Below are 16,276 nucleotides of genomic sequence, written 5' to 3'. Positions count from 1 at the left end.
AATATCCCGGATGTAGACAGCATAATCTTTCTAATGAGACAGTTTGACTTCAGAGACCAAAATGACTACGTTGAAGTTGGCGCTGGCTCTGTCATAAATGACAATTCAGTAATAAAGTACATTGCATCTAATCATGACACTCCACCGTACGTTGAAGTCAAATCAGACACCGCCTGGGTTTTATTCCACACTGATGGCTTCAAAGTAGGTCAGGGTTTCAACATAACCTTTACTGCCGGTAGGTATACTTATTGAATTTAAATTACTAAATAAAATAAATGTGAACGGACACTACTACATGAAGTTATCTTATAAACGCACAAAGGTTTAGTCCTAAATGCTTTTAATTAAGGTAGTTCGTGCCTCAAATATGAAAGGCTTAAACTTTTGCTCAGACCTTCCTTAAGCACACTTCCAAAATTTACCGATATTTGAAAATTAAAAGGGCCGCCATCCCTGTGTTATCTGTAGGGCCAAAATTAAATTCTCGATTTAAACAGACCTAATAATTATAGACTTCATATTTACTCAATAAGCTTCAGAGTGATCCTAAGCAAATTGTCGACCATTTGAATATTGTTGAAGTTAGAAAGTCCGAATATCAGTGCCCGAGACGCATTTTATACCTTAAGGGGAAATGGCAAGAAATCTTACGTACACAGTACGTAAGAAGAAAAGAATAGAAAAGAAAAGTACATGGTTCAAAAATTATATAATAACGATTTGGTTGAGAGGAACATTTTCAAGTCAGAAACAATAAGAAACTTCGAAGATATCAGGTTTGTTTGGCAAAAGGGTCGGATCCTGGTGGAGGTTACTGCCATAGAAAATGTCGCTGTCGCCGAATGGATCACTTTTTCACGAAAACATCCCTCAACATAGGTCGATTTTTTTATCCGACAAAACCCTAAACATGGATTGACAACAAAAGAAATGTCCCATTCTACAGTAAAACATTTACATGTAACAGAATAGAGGTGAAAGTTCCCAAATGTGTCAAGCAGATCGATAACAATCGATCATGATTTTGGATATGCGCGGGTAGAAGATTTTGACTCGGGCGGGACACCACAATACGAAAATAATAAGAGCACCCACGGGAAAAATTTTTTTCGTAGTGCATAGCGGTATAGAAAATCACACACAGTGAAAGTCATACTAATTAGAAAATGGTCCCTGAAGTCAGGGTTTTTGAGGCCGGAAAACACGGTAGAGTATGGTTTTTTTTTTAAATCGCTAACATGAAACGAAGAAACCAAATTGTCCTTTCTCATACTTCCACAGATCTACAATCTCCAATCATCCCTTTGGTAACAAAAGACAGAGACCCAGTAATAGAAGGTGATGACGTCACCCTCACCTGTTCGTCAAGTGGAATTCCACCACCAGTTTACACCTGGTATCACAATGGAGAAGCGTTGGATAGCCATGGAAGAATACACAGAATCCATGGAATTGATGCTGCCGATTCTGGGATATACATATGCAATGTTACAAATAAAGAAGATACACGTGCGACATCTATCCACTTTAATGTCTCAAGTACGTATACTTTTACTTAGATTATCTATAAATCTTGCCAACGTGATAGTTTATTTTAACAAATGTAGTTGCCTGCATGATGAATATCAGAGTTACTGTTTTGCATTAATAGTTCATCCACTTTTTCTGCCAATTTTTACCGAACAAGACATGAGTTGGGTATCTTATAGCGATAAATAATTGGTTGATATGCACGCGCTGAAAGTATGTACCGGGACCTGCCGTCGAGTAAAGGTTTTTCGATGGTCATTTTCCCTGTGATACATCTATCGAGAAAATATAAAGTCCCGATGTTCACAAAACGAAGCTTGTGAAAACTTTATTTACGTTTTTAGCTTAAAAATAAACCCTCATGAGTAGTGGGACAAAAGAATACTGGAAAAGTTTGAAAGTCTGGAATCTGTCCAAGAGGGACACCCTCTTCTCTTTTAAATGCGAATTAAAGTTGAAAAGTAAATAAAGTAAAGTAAAATAAAGTAGAGTGTGTTTGTATAAATATAAATTTTCAATTTGTTGGACACCTGCGTTTTCAAGTCAAGAGCACCAGCAGGCTAACAAAATAATAGGTTTGTATTACGCAAGGGGAGGAATGATGTAGAAAGATGCAGCAGATCACTCAAGTGGAAAAGTGATACAAATAATGAAATGCCTCAGAAATCATGGTTAATGTTGTCAGAAACTACAGTAACAAGGAGAGAGTTTTTGTCTATGGCACTTACATGAAACGGAATATCTAACTGATTTTTACACAATACGTAACTCACACAGACCTACAATCCCCAAGCATTCCTGTGGTAACAATAGACAGAGACCCAGTAATAGAAGGTGATGACGTCACCCTCACCTGTTCATCGAATGGGATTCCACCGCCCGTTTACACCTGGTATCACAACGGAGAAGCGTTAAACAACCATGGAAAAATACACAGAATCCATGGAATTGATTCTGCCGATTCTGGGATATACTCATGCCATGTTACAAATAGAAAAGATACACGTGCGACATCCATCCACTTTAATGTCTTGAGTACGTAAACTTTCATTGAGTTTATCTATCAATCTTGCCTACGTGATAGTTTATTTTGACAAATGTAGTTGCCTGCATGATGTATATAACAGTTTAACGTTCACCCGATTTTTCTACCACTTTTTTACTGAACAAGACATGAGTTGGGTATCTTATAGCGACAAATAATTGGTTGATACGCACGCGCTGAAGGTATGTAAAGGGACCTGCATTCGAGTAAGGTTTTCAATGAGCGTTTTCCCTGTTATACGTCTAGCGAGAAAATAAAATTCCCGATTTTCACAAAAGGAAACTTGTAAAAACTTTGTTTACGCTTTTAGCTTCAAAATGAACCCTCATGAGTAGTGGGACAAAAGAATACTGGAAAAGTTTGAAAGTCTGGATATCTGTCCAAGAGGGACACCCTCTTCTCTTTTAAATGCGAAGAAAAGTTGAAAAGTAAAAAAAGTAAAGTAAAATAAAGTAGAGTGTGTTTGCATAAATATAAATTTTCGATTTGTTGGACACCTGCGTTTCCAAGTCAAGAGCACCAACAGGCTAACAAAATAATAGGTTTGTATTACGCACGGGAAGGAATGATGTAGAAAGATGCAGCAGATCACTCAAGTGGAAAAGTGATACAAATAATGAAATCCTCAGAAATCATGGTTAATGTTGTCAGAAACTACAGTAACAAGGAGAGAGTTTTTTGTCTATGGCACTTACATGAAACGGAATATCTAACTGATTTTTACACAATACGTAACTCACACAGACCTACATTCCCCAAGCATTCCTGTGGTAACAATAGACAGAGACCCAGTAATAGAAGGTGATGACGTCACCCTCACCTGTTCGTCAAGTGGAATTCCACCGCCCGTTTACACCTGGTATCACAATGGAGAAGCATTAAACAACCATGGAAAAATACACAGAATCCACGGAATTGATTCTGCCGATTCTGGGATATACTCATGCCATGTTACAAATAGAAAAGATACACGTGCGACATCCATCCACTTTAATGTCTTGAGTACGTAAACTTTCATTGAGTTTATCTATCAATCTTGCCTACGTGATAGTTTATTTTGACAAATGTAGTTGCCTGCATGATGTATATAACAGTTTAACGTTCACCCGATTTTTCTACCACTTTTTTACTGAACAAGACATGAGTTGGGTATCTTATAGCGACAAATAGTTGGTTGATACGCACGCGCTGAAAGTATGTAAAGGGACCTGCATTCGAGTAAGGTTTTCAATGAGCGTTTTCCCTGTTATACGTCTAGCGAGAAAATAAAATTCCCGATTTTCACAAAAGGAAACTTGTAAAAACTTTATTTACGCTTTTAGTTTCAAAATGAACCCCCATGAGTAGTGGGACAAAAGAATACTGGAAAAGTTTGAAAGTCTGGATATCTGTCCAAGAGGGACACCCTCTTCTCCTTTTAAATGCGAAGAAAAGTTGAAAAGTAAATAAAGTAAAGTAAAGTAAAGTACCGTGTGTTTTTATAAATATAAATTTTCGATTTGTTGGACACCTGCGTTTCCAAGTCAAGAGCACAAACAGGCTAACAAAATAATAGGTTTGTATTACGCAAGGGGAGGAATGATGTAGAAAGATGCAGCAGATCACTCAAGTGGAAAAGTGATACAAATAATGAAATGCCTCAGAAATCGTGGATAATGTTGTCAGAAACTACAGTAACAAGGAGAGAGTTTTTTTTTGTTTATGGCACTTACATGAAACGGAATATCTAACTGATTTTTACACAATACGTAACTCACACAGACCTACAATCCCCAAGCATTCCTGTGGTAACAAAAGACAAAGACCCAGTAATAGAAGGTGATGACGTCACCCTCACCTGTTCATCAAGTGGAATTCCACCACCAGTTTACACCTGGTATCACAATGGAGAAGCGTTGGATAGCCATGGAAGAATACACAAAATTCATGGAATTAATGCTGCCGATTCCGGAATGTACATATGCCATGTTACAAATAGAGAAGATACACGTTCGTCATCCATCTACATTGACGTCTTGAGTACGTATACTTTTACTTGTATTCGGTGTATCTTATAGGACGGTCAAACGAACCATTAAAAATATAAACGAATCAATCAATCAAATGTGTTTGTTTTCTTCATGGAGCATTTTCTCGGTCAAATTTTTTGGCCGTCTAGCGCTTGAAAAAGTCGTGTTGGCTGAACATTTATGGAATTTATGGAACTAGATAATAATTCAGTTGAGAGAATTGTTCCTGTTCGCTATTTCTTTGTTTTTGTCATTTTTGCCTTTTTTTAACAACAAGTATCATTTGATTCCCTTAATCCAGCACCTCCCTCCAAAATCAAAAATACCACAGTTTCTTCTGTGACTGACAGTTTGATAACTGTGTCGTGGATACCCGGTTATGACGGTGGTAGCCAGCAAGTATTCTCCATTGAATATCGAAAGACCTCCCTTCACTATTCGAATGGTACTGAAGACGACATTCACCGTACCGTGAATTGGTCGAGAACGACCACTACGAACCTGACGACGCACACATTAACGGGATTACAGCCATCGACGAGTTATATTTTGCATGTCGTCAGCATAAACGTTGTAGGGGAAACCAAGAGTGACAGCATCCAAGTTACAACTGCAGGTAATGTGATTAAGAATGGTTGAACGTTATGGTATTCAGCAGTAAACGACATATTTCTTGAAAGCCTTAATATCTGCAACCAGCCGTATGTGCTAACTAAATGATGTTATGTAAATTTGTGGTGCTAGGACGCTGATAGATAGGAGACTACTCACAGCTTAAAAGCTGCATAACACATTTCATACGTAACGTATGTCTATATACGTTACGTATCATATATACATACATACATATTCGGAAAAGAAATAGCTAATTATAAGAATTAAAAGTGTACGCATATAGTTTACGCCAAGCTCCTTACAAAATGAATCTTTTTGAAGTGGGAAGGTTGGTGATGAAAAAGTGCATATTTTAAGACGTAATAAAATAAACATACAGACTAAAAGGAAGCATGTCAATAAGGTAGAGGTCCCCCTTCAGCAGGGGCATGTATCTACAGCTTGAATGTCACAAACAATAACTTTGCATACTAGCAAGTGAATACAATTATGGTTTTTGGTAGTGAAAAATGTTTAAAAATTTCACACTTTTCCTACAGCAGCGTGATTTCAAAGATATCCAATTTATGTCTCTTAACTAATAAAAATGCTGTCTCCATTACGCTCTATCACAGTGCTGTGGTGGTGAATAAGACAAAAGTAAGGATTTGTATCTCTGCAAACGTTCATACAGCACCACCTGTGGTAAGGGTCCAGGGGTCATCCCTGAGGCTGTCTTCTTTTGCCCAAGACACTCCTCCAAGCAAGACTGCCATTTCGGCAGCTCGACCTCAGCTGAGCTTAACAACGCAAAGTATATTGGTATTACCATCCTATCGCGATGTCTGTTTGGGAAAAACACATATCTCAATTGTCATTTAAATACAATCAGCGAGCCCATTTCATAATGTTACTACAACCGACCTTCATATTCGTTTATAATAATTACGATTACATTTTCTGTTGCAGGTGAACCGACAAAGGCTATAAGTGCGATTAAATTGATAATACTGATTTCTCTGTCAGTTGTGGCCTGTGCAGCTGTGAGTCTCATTATCGCCATACTTTGGAACGCTACAAGACGACGTCGACAACCCAGTGACATCCAGGCAGTAAGCAATAAAGGTAAACAATATGCATTTGCCTCGATACTGTTTGCCCCCGAGGACCGCGGTGAATATTAATGGCTCAAATTTAGTGAAATGATACTCTCATCTCTTTACATTCAACAAAACGAAATGTTCAGTGCCCTTATATTTTCTCTTTCTTTGACAGGCAATACAGACGATGACAGGTAAGAATATTCTAGAGATTTACCTTGCTTATAACGAAAATCCGAAGGACAGGCGTACTGTATTATTTGCATCAAATTTTGTATCTTGTTACAGTGATTGTCATAACGTGGAAATACGGTATAGTTCAGGACTCTCCGAGCACTGCCAGAATACGTTTTCATTTCTTCATGGTTTTACTAGGCTAATAACAATATAAATAATTAAATCATTTTAAAGGGACAAAGTCGGCCATTTTTCATGAATTTTGTTTGATACGAAAAACTACTTATAGTTTGACATGTTGAGAGATACTGAATAAATGAGTGACCATACATATATTCGACTCCGTTTTTGGACTGGATACATGAAACTATCGCGAAAATGAATTAATGGTCATGACCATTAATTCATTTTCGCCATGGTTTCATTAAATTTGTCTAAAACCGGGGTCGAATATATGCATGGTCATTCATTTATTCATTATCTTTCAACATGTCAAAACTATATAAGTAGTATCTCGTATCAAACAAAATTCATGAAAAATTGCAGACTTTTTCTCATTAAGCGATGCGGTATACACGTATACTCACTGAGTTGTATATATCTGAAAGGAGAGTCATCTTATTGTTAAAGACTATCTCGATAAAAAACACACACTCTGAGTTGAAACGAAAATTTAATGAAACGGTTTGATTGGTTTTGACTCATGATGTAAAACAACTCTATGGCTATGTGTTTCGTTTCAGTAACAAATTAGAAATGTTGATTCATTTTGCCCTTTTTTCCGTCAAATATTTAATACAATTTCAAAAACCTACACCTTGGTGCAATAGAATAACGTGATATCGCAATTTAAATTGTTCATGTTACCAACCTTTCGTCAATGTAGCTTTAGCAGATTCTATAACTTTATTCATATTTTTACAGTCCCACTTACATTAATGTTCAGTCATTGCCGAAAGGTCATGAGTATTGTGAACTTGTGTTTCCCATGCAAGAACTGGGTGAGTAATGTGTTGTTGTCTATTATTGAATTATGTGTCAATGACCTATCCAGCTAACACATCGTACAACGATGCAACATTCAAAGCAACATTTATTTCCACTTCCTACAGCGAACGATTAACGGTGCACCTGAATACCTTTACAACCCGACACAATAATGTACCCACAATGGAGACTATCACTATCCAACGATATTATGTCTTCCTTGATGTTTATAATGACACTTTTAGAAAGATGGAAACAAAAAAAAAACGGACCACAACATTCGGATAAAACATCTATTCAGATAAATTTTCTCCGCTCGGTTGAATCACTCCTTTATTTTTTTCGGATTTGCGCTGAAGTGCAATGCAGCACTGAATTGTAGCTGTTTCGTCAGGGCGTTCATGTTCACTGTGAGATCAAGAGTCATAAGAGGGCCTCTAAAAAAAGAGATCCCAGGGGTAACTGCTTTAATGATGCTAGACGCGTACTCGGGTATTCCGAGGTGACATAAGCTACCACCACCCGATTGTACACGCATTCATTTTACCCGCGGTGCAGCTGAATATACAAATGAATTCAGATATTTTGCAGCTGCTATTATAAATATACATGATTCGTTATCTTCTTTTCTTCAAATATAAAGACAAGAAAGGGTCACAAGATTTAACAGAGGAAGTCCCTGAGGTATGACGTCATTTTATATCAGCATTCCTCTCATTGTTTTTACCTTCTAGCGTTTCTTCAGATCTCTCCCTTACTACGCTTCGTACTTTCTCCCGCTCTTTTTGTCTCTGTCCTCAAACCACAGGATGTATAATTTTGCAAGGCATAACATGCTTAAAAGAGGACGCGATATGTCTGCTCTTTAATTTCTTTGCTTTCGATTTCTTTTAGAGCTTGTTCGATGCTTACTGTTTTTATTATCGAACTTTCGATACATTTTGATACGGGGATGTACTCTGCATAAATCAATATATGTTAATTCAACATTTTTAGGACCTCATTGGGGAAGTTATGTCTCACCTATCCTTTAAAGACATTATCTTCGGGGAATTTATCCGAAAGGGGTCATTCACACACTTAATGAAAGCGGACATCGAGTTCAAAGATGGAAGAAGATATAAGGTGTCTGTAAAATTGTTAAAAGACACTGAAGGTAACCATAAATATTATTTCCTAAGAGTAAAAAAAAAAAAAAAAAAAAACTCACGTTTTCGTATTTAATGCCTGATGGGACTTTTATGTATCCCTAATCGATTATATATTTTATCTATTACTTTTCCTAAAGCTTGTTTTTAATTTAAGGTTTCCTTCTCTGTTTATAGTTTTTCTTTTCTCTGCCCTTCGCTAGTTAAATCTACTCAGGGTTACCAATCCGACTAACATACATACATAACAATGGTGAAGTTATCTGAATCGGTCTTTATTGAAAATAGTTCAATTCTAATGGGAACTCAAATGTTTTCATGTATTTTAATGAGGCGAAACGTACATTTTTAAACAGATTTTAAAGTTGACGAAAGGGAGGAAAAATGTCTCTTGGACGAGGCTCGATACATGGGAACTTTGCCGAAGCATGACAATGTGGTAACGATGCTTGGAGCATTGACCGAAGAATGTGAGAAACTGCTACCTTCTGTGATCGGATACTGATTGTGGTTGACAAATGCAGAGCATTGATAGATCTTATGCATTTAAACGCTGGAGCGTCATTGTCTTTCGTTATTGCCACTTAAATCGAAAATATTGATATGACGAGATTCGTAAGAGTTTCAGTAATCATTTAAGTTTCATGATGACGTTTCGTTTTGCATCCAAAACAGGGACATTTAGGATATGTTTGTAAATGAATATATTTTTTAGCAATCTCTTGTACTCTACCACTAGTGCGATTCAGTAATTGCCTTAAGGCTCATAGTTGATATTTCTTGATGTGAAATTTTGCTTTTTCATGTGACACAGCTCCTGTCTGCCTTGTGTTTGAATTCTGTCCATATGGAAACCTAAAGGGCCATCTACTTGCTGTTAAAGGATGGTTTGAACGTGGGTCGCACTCTGGTGTACAGAAAGAAGCTATGTATCAACAACTTAGGCAATACTGTATGGATGTTGCACTTGGAATGGCGTTCCTTGAAGAAATGAAGGTACATTCCTTAAAATGTAAAATGGTATCTACAGACACATACCAACTATGTGTTACTATGTATGTATGTATTTATGTATGTATGTATGTATGTATGTATGTATGTATGTATGTATGTATGTATGTATGTATGTATGTATGTATGTATGTATGTATGTATGTATGTAGTATGTATGTATGTATGTATGTATGTATGTGTGATGTATGTATGTATGTATGTATGTATGTACGTATGTATGTATGTATGTTCGTGTGTGTGTGTATGTCTGTCAAAACAAACCGGAAAAAAGCGACAACAACACAAACTTCATTAATACAACAACAATGTTAGAGCACAAGTCCCAGCAACATATAATCACATTTTACAACACTATCTTCTATAAGTCAGCAAAAAACTGTTTTCATTTCAGTGTGTCCATCGACAACTGTCGGCAAGGAACGTCTATGTTGCTAATGGCAAAAAATGCAAGATATCAGAACTTGGTGCTAGCAGTGCTGTTCTAGAGGATGAAGAATACGAAGTTAGGACCAAGGTAGATTGCGAAACAGTTGCTCTTTCTCTGTCTGTCAGTTTGTTATTCTGTCTGTTATTATGTCTCCCTCCTCCCCCCTCTCCCCTGTCTGTCTGTCTGTCTCTCTGTTTGTCTGTCTGTCTGTCCCTCTCTATCTCTCTGTCTCTCTGTCTCTGTCTGTCTGTCTGTCTGTTTTTCTGTGTCTGTCTGTCTGTCTGTCTGTCTGTCTGTCTGTCTGTCGTATTTTATCTTGTCAATTAATTTTTACTAGGGTCGTCTTCCGATTCGATGGATGGCATTGGAATCGATTCAAGACTGTGTTTACAACACGAAGACCGATGTATGGTCCTTTGGCATTGTATTGTGGGAAATTTTTAACTTTGGTGAGATATTCCCGTTGACTAACTATTGTGTGCAAATAATTGTGTCTATTGAATGCGAAAAAGTTTACCAGGAAATAAATGAAAACATAAAATAAATTTGTGCGTTCAAAACTTATGAAGAGGTTCTCGGTGTTAAAATTAAAACTTGTCTTTCGCTTCCTTAAAACAGCAATTGTTCGACATATTTGACATAGATATGTCAGTCTGAGACTGGTTACTTAATATATGAAGCTTAAACGAAACACCGTGCTTTATTCATCGCACGTGACTGTAATAATTCGTTAGCTGCATAGAATATTTTTCTTTAACTATCTTGAATTGGGAATACTTTTAGCATCTTGTCCTTTTACTGAAAACATGAAAGACGTTCATCCAACGTATCATCAACTTAACTCCACTTCCTGGGACAACTGTGTCCATCGACGTGATAAACGTCTGGTAGTAATTACTCCTTACTCCTTCCCACGTGAGCCTGCCGATCTACTACAATAGCTTTTATGACTGAATTGTTTTCTACGATTAGGAGATGAACCGTATCCTGAAATGACAGTGAAGGACGTAATTTATGAATTACAGCAAGGCTACCGTATGCCATCTTCAGATTATAGCAGCGGGGATATGTAAGTCTAATTTCTGTGTGTGTTTTGTTTTTAGTATTGTTGTTGTTGTTGTTGTTGTTGTCGTTATTGTTGTCGTAGTTTGAGAGGGAGTGAGAGACAAAGAGAGGAGAAGAAAGACAGACGGATAGATAGACAAACAAACAGACACCGGAGCGGATATAAGCGGTCGCAAAACACCACAAATGAGATATATATGTCAAATATATGATACTTATATTTTAAAGTGTCTACAGCATTAATAAAGTGTTAAGAAAGGTCATATAGGGTTAGAAAGGTTTAATAACTACAGCCAACAAAAAACGCTTTCTGACATGCATACTCACACTACTTTACTATCACCAATAAAACGATTGATATACAAAAACAAAGAAAAAAATGATGTTGGGTAATTATTGATTCATCCAACAGGTACTCGCTCATGGAACAGTGTTGGCAGGAAGATCAATTAAATCGACCGAGTTTTATAGAAATCACGGAAATTCTGGAAAACAACATTTGTGGCAAAGAGGTTTGTTTTTTTACGAAATTACACTTCAAAACTTTTGGAACAATATCGGAGAGGCTTTGGGTAGCCTCAGGAAATTGTGTCAGAGAGCTGCATGGTTTGTCATGAACGATAACCTGAATTGCGGTTTAAAGTTGAGGCTAACCATTACCGATAACAAGAGAGCCCATCATTTGTTTCTTTACAAGAATGATTGTTGGATAGCTTAAGATGATTTTTGGTCAAAAATCCAAGTTTTCAGTGAACAAGAAAGGTTGAGTGGGGAGAAGAACACAGTAGTTAAACAGCTGTCTTTGCTTCTTTCCAGGTTCGTGCCGGAACGTCGAACAGCAAAAGTTCAAACCGAGACGGTTCACATCCAACAGAGACAGTGTCTGCGTTGTGAATCTCTATAGAGATATTCGGCAAATTTGTCCACATCTTTTTACTACGTACAACAATTTGATGTAATTCGTAGTTTTAGAATAGTTGTAATGGCAACATTTGTTTTTATTCGACACACAAATGAGTATTTTTATGGACTCGTGGTTGCACGTTGATAACGTCACTCCAAATTCCTTTTCTGAACTTAAAAAAATAGGGAATACAATATAAATACCATAGCCAGTACTCTTATTTAAAACAACTTCCCGCAGGTAATCGTTGATCAAAATATTTTTTGGTCAACTGTGAAGGGAGACAGCATATGGCGAATGTTTATGATAAATAATCTCATATATCGTTAAGGTGCCACTGAGTTTATTGATTTTGTTCAGGTTTATTTCGAAAGAGATAGTGCATCGTTTTTTGGATCCATAAACCTACAATTCTCTTGTTTTTGAGAGTTATTTCCCTGTTATAGCATGTCATGTAAAGGTAAAGATGTCTTACGAAAACGAATAATAGTATGTCGAGATTCTTGAGCTTTGACGACAAATGTCATTTGTTTAAGAGAGAGAGAGAGAGAGAGAGAGAGAGAGAGAGAGAGAGAGAGAGAGAGAGAGATCTACCTCGACCAAACCATAAACAATTATTAATACACTACATGACGTTGTGGGTGTGTGCAAGCAGCAGTCCTTTCATTAACTTTGCATAGCTCTTCGTCACAGTGCAAAGCATAATTGACCACAGATTTCCTAATTATCTGGTTGTTCTGCCAATATGATCGTACCAATTTGAGTAATTGTATTGCGCAATCGATACAGTGAAAAACACAATTACCCATATGTATATCCCTAACATTCACTATGTTATTAAACCAAACTATTTAAAATCTTTCTTCTCGGAACTGTAACAAACAGTAGAATATGACGTGGAATATACACACGAAAGAGTTTGCGCTATTGTAATGAAACTCGACACAGACTCAGTTCAATAGCCAAGACATTTTAATGAAAATGAAAATTATTATGTGTGTCAGCGATTTTACAAGCTATTAAAAACACTGAAGCTCCTAATGGTATATATAACCAGGAATTAACATCATGTGTGCAGGAACAGTTTTATTTTCTAGTAAAAACTCCCATTTAATGTCAACAAACAATTGTTTTTGAATAAAGTGTCTTCCAAACAATTTTATAAATCTTGTGGATTTCGTATCCGTTTGTCCTTTCATTGTCAGTGGGAACCTGGCTTTTTCAATTGTCTTGTTCGCCGCGGAAGCGCTGCATAAACTTATGTCTGTCAACAGGTAAATTCAGAGACAAGGATAGCGTTGTTGTCAAAGACCGGTTTGTGATGAAGTTAAAGTTCAGCATTTGAATTTTCCACTACATAATTAATTTTGCCCCGTCAAGGAATGACGGAAAACAAATAATTTGCCTTATTCTCGCTAATTTCGAAAAATGATGTCAACAATATTTTGAGCCTTAACTTCTCCCTTAAAATGCCGACCGATTAATTTTATGACGTCAATTCTCCCTTTCAAGTAATGCTGGTAACAAAGTCCTACCCTTCGTTTTTCCTTTCCAGTAATGAGGGCAACGCCTTTTACCCTTCATTTCTTTCATCGTTGTTACCCTGTACTGCGGCATTTTGTAATATGACGCATTTTGTAACAACTTACGCAAAATGTAATAAGGGTATCAGCATTTTGTAATAAAATGGTCTACGCATTTTGTAATAAGGGTATCAGCATTTAGTAATAAAATATTGTTACGCGATTTGTAATAAGGGTATCAGCGTTTTGTAATAAAACGCGTTTTGTTACATTAGCTAACGCATTTTGTAATAATTATAAACATCCGCTAATATTTTATGTATTTCAAAACGCTTTGTGGTTTCTGAATACGTAAAAATGTAATAGCATATAATGATATCGAGATTATATCTCACTACCAGTGCTAGGTTATCATATTAACGCCATATAGGGGGTCTGAGTTGACAGTCAAAATGCAATTGAATACAGAGTGAGATGTATTGTATGCGATTATAATTGAGAAAACAAACTTAGAAAGTTTAAGTAGGTTTTACATACAATACTCTACTTTGAAAAGACAATATACTGCAGATCTTTCTGCATTTTATTTCTCTTCAATGTTACTGTTGGTGGATGAAAAGAGGAAGGCTTGGAGATGACATGCAGAGCTCAGAATATTATAAAAGACAGCGACATCATCAACATTGACAGTGTTGTGTTCTAAGAGCTAATTTTATTATACTAATGATGTACATGCCACAAAACCAACCTTATCCAGAAATGGTTCCCTTATGACATTTTGAGGGTTTCGGTCTGATCTTTAGGGCGTTGTTACATTATTTTTTTTTTTTTTTTACTAAAGAAAAACAATAAATATTTTTTTGGGTTACAATAAAATTGTGTATTCTTATGTTTTTGCATGTCTATTGGATTAAGTTTGCAAAACTCGAATAATCAAATTTTTGCACAATGATTGTCATGTTAGAGTACACTGTGATTTGAACGAAGCTTTTATTTGGTTCATAAAAATGATGTTACAAACATTTTTTTGGAACCATCAGTTGTAGACAACAGAATCTAATATACATTTAGACATAATTGAGAAATGGGAATTGATAAATTCTTTAGAATGTGGTCATAGAGAGAAGCAATATGTGAAAATCATTGTAAATTTAGAATACTGGTGGCCATTTTGAATATTTACTGAGGTCATGTGACCGGTATTTGCATATTTTGGGGGCAATTGTAATACTACAATTCCAAAAATATCTTGTAATTGTGGACAAAGTTTGATAAATTCAATAGTCAGATGTTATAAAATAGGATACCTTGACCTGTTTGACCCCTATTCAGGGCGCTGTGTGTAATTCTTCACTTATGAGTGAAGATAAGAAAACCTGTGTAAGTTTTATCAAATCTGTGTAAAGTTTATCATAATATATAAAGTTTACATCAAAGTCCATGGTCATGGGACTATAAAATGTGATTTAGCATTGGGATATGATACAATATCTATTACATTTTACTGGAAAATTGGAAAACATGTAAAAATAATGATAAATGTATATTGCTGGCGGCAATTTTTAATACCTAATTAGGTCACATGACCAGTATTAGTATATTTTTGGAACAGGTGTGTTATTGTCGTTCAAAATATACATACTTACTGTGGTAAATATTTCATAATATTAGGTGCTGGATGTTATGTTACATTATGCTTTGACCGACCTAACACTTATACAGAGCCTTTATTTACATTACACGTAGTAGGTCAAAATGATACAAAATATCAGTGTTTTTTCAAAAATTTTGTCACAATTCCATTTCAGTCCATGCTGACGTGATAGAAAACAGGTTTAGTGATGAAAATGATGAATTAATGAGAAAATAAAGAAATATGTTCAAAAATACAATACTTTATATATTGGCGGCCCTTTTGAATACTTAGTGAGGTCACGTGACCATAATTTGAATATTTTTGGGACAAATATTTTATGGTGATTCCAAAAAGATAATGGTATGGGGGACAGTCGTCATGCTAGATGGTACGAATGTCAACTCCCTACCCACATAGATGCATACATACATACATACATACATACATACATACATACATACATACATACATACATACATACATACATACTCAACAGGTCAGATATACTTCCGCTTTAGTAGCTAAAGAAGTCAAATCACTAAAACATCAGATTATTCTGACTATTTAGTTTAGTTTAGTTTAGTTTAGTTTAGTTTAGTTTAGTTTAGTTTAGTTTAGTTTAGTTTAGTTTTAGTTTTGTTTACTTTAGAGTACTTCAGTATAGTTAAGGTTATTACGAAAATAACGCAAAGAATGTATAACGACACATAGGCCTACATGTAGTCATTAGCGCGCGTTTAGCGCGTCGGGCGATGCGTTGCACTAATGTCTTGGTGCTTACTTTGCGGTATTTTCGTAATAATTATTATCATACATCTACTTTTTTTACCAAGAATATATGCACCCGTCGTTTCCGATGCATTATTTCATACACTTTAGAGGCATATTCTGCATCGCTTTCTTAACTGCGAGCGGGTTAAGGGTAAGCGCCATCTTTGTTTACATCGCGCGCTCATCCAACATTCGATGTACGAGCCGAGCAGCGATGTCGTGCCATATTTGTACAGTGCCGTCTTGGTGAACTTTCGTTATTACCTCATAATATTTTTCACCTTCAAACAGTCGTAATACATTTACTTCTGTTTCTTTTATCAGAAGTTATGTTCAAAGTACA

The 16,276-nt window shown here is 36.1% G+C and overlaps 2 protein-coding genes across 2 annotated transcripts; both read left to right on the top strand.

The window, feature by feature from the left end:
- The first annotated feature begins 33 nt into the window (after nt 1–33).
- Nucleotides 34–6,365, top strand: LOC139125176 (contactin-6-like). Its single transcript, XM_070691281.1, has 6 exons — nt 34–238; nt 1,285–1,542; nt 3,323–3,580; nt 4,340–4,597; nt 4,889–5,203; nt 6,151–6,365. The coding sequence occupies exons 1-6, from the start codon at nt 34–36 to the stop codon at nt 6,363–6,365; spliced, it is 1,509 nt and encodes a 502-aa protein (XP_070547382.1).
- A 1,165-nt stretch (nt 6,366–7,530) lies between these two features.
- On the top strand, nt 7,531–12,512 carry LOC139125544 (fibroblast growth factor receptor-like). Its single transcript, XM_070691607.1, has 9 exons — nt 7,531–8,129; nt 8,442–8,601; nt 8,950–9,063; nt 9,408–9,589; nt 9,999–10,121; nt 10,372–10,483; nt 11,007–11,103; nt 11,512–11,611; nt 11,916–12,512. Exons 1-9 carry the CDS (start codon nt 8,055–8,057, stop codon nt 11,991–11,993), a joined length of 1,041 nt encoding a protein of 346 aa, XP_070547708.1. The 5' UTR covers nt 7,531–8,054; the 3' UTR covers nt 11,994–12,512.
- Nucleotides 12,513–16,276: the final 3,764 nt, after the last annotated feature.

Source organism: Ptychodera flava (genome assembly GCF_041260155.1).
Source record: "Ptychodera flava strain L36383 chromosome 3 unlocalized genomic scaffold, AS_Pfla_20210202 Scaffold_25__1_contigs__length_14229661_pilon, whole genome shotgun sequence".
Classification (NCBI taxonomy): Eukaryota; Metazoa; Hemichordata; class Enteropneusta; family Ptychoderidae; genus Ptychodera; species Ptychodera flava.
Note: the sequence above shows the minus strand (reverse complement) of the source record. Positions and strands in the feature narration are given on the sequence as shown.

Bases quoted from the DNA above. Each gene is read 5' to 3' on its own strand.
- LOC139125544 (XM_070691607.1), top strand. From the start codon at position 8,055: ATGATTCGTTATCTTCTTTTCTTCAAATATAAAGACAAGAAAGGGTCA. The intron at 8,602-8,949 runs GTAACCATAAAT...ATTTTTAAACAG, and splicing joins ATTGTTAAAAGACACTGAAG to ATTTTAAAGTTGACGAAAGG. The intron at 9,590-9,998 runs GTACATTCCTTA...TTTTCATTTCAG, and splicing joins CGTTCCTTGAAGAAATGAAG to TGTGTCCATCGACAACTGTC.
- LOC139125176 (XM_070691281.1), top strand. From the start codon at position 34: ATGAGACAGTTTGACTTCAGAGACCAAAATGACTACGTTGAAGTTGGC. The intron at 239-1,284 runs GTAGGTATACTT...ATACTTCCACAG, and splicing joins CAACATAACCTTTACTGCCG to ATCTACAATCTCCAATCATC. The intron at 4,598-4,888 runs GTACGTATACTT...CCCTTAATCCAG, and splicing joins CATCTACATTGACGTCTTGA to CACCTCCCTCCAAAATCAAA.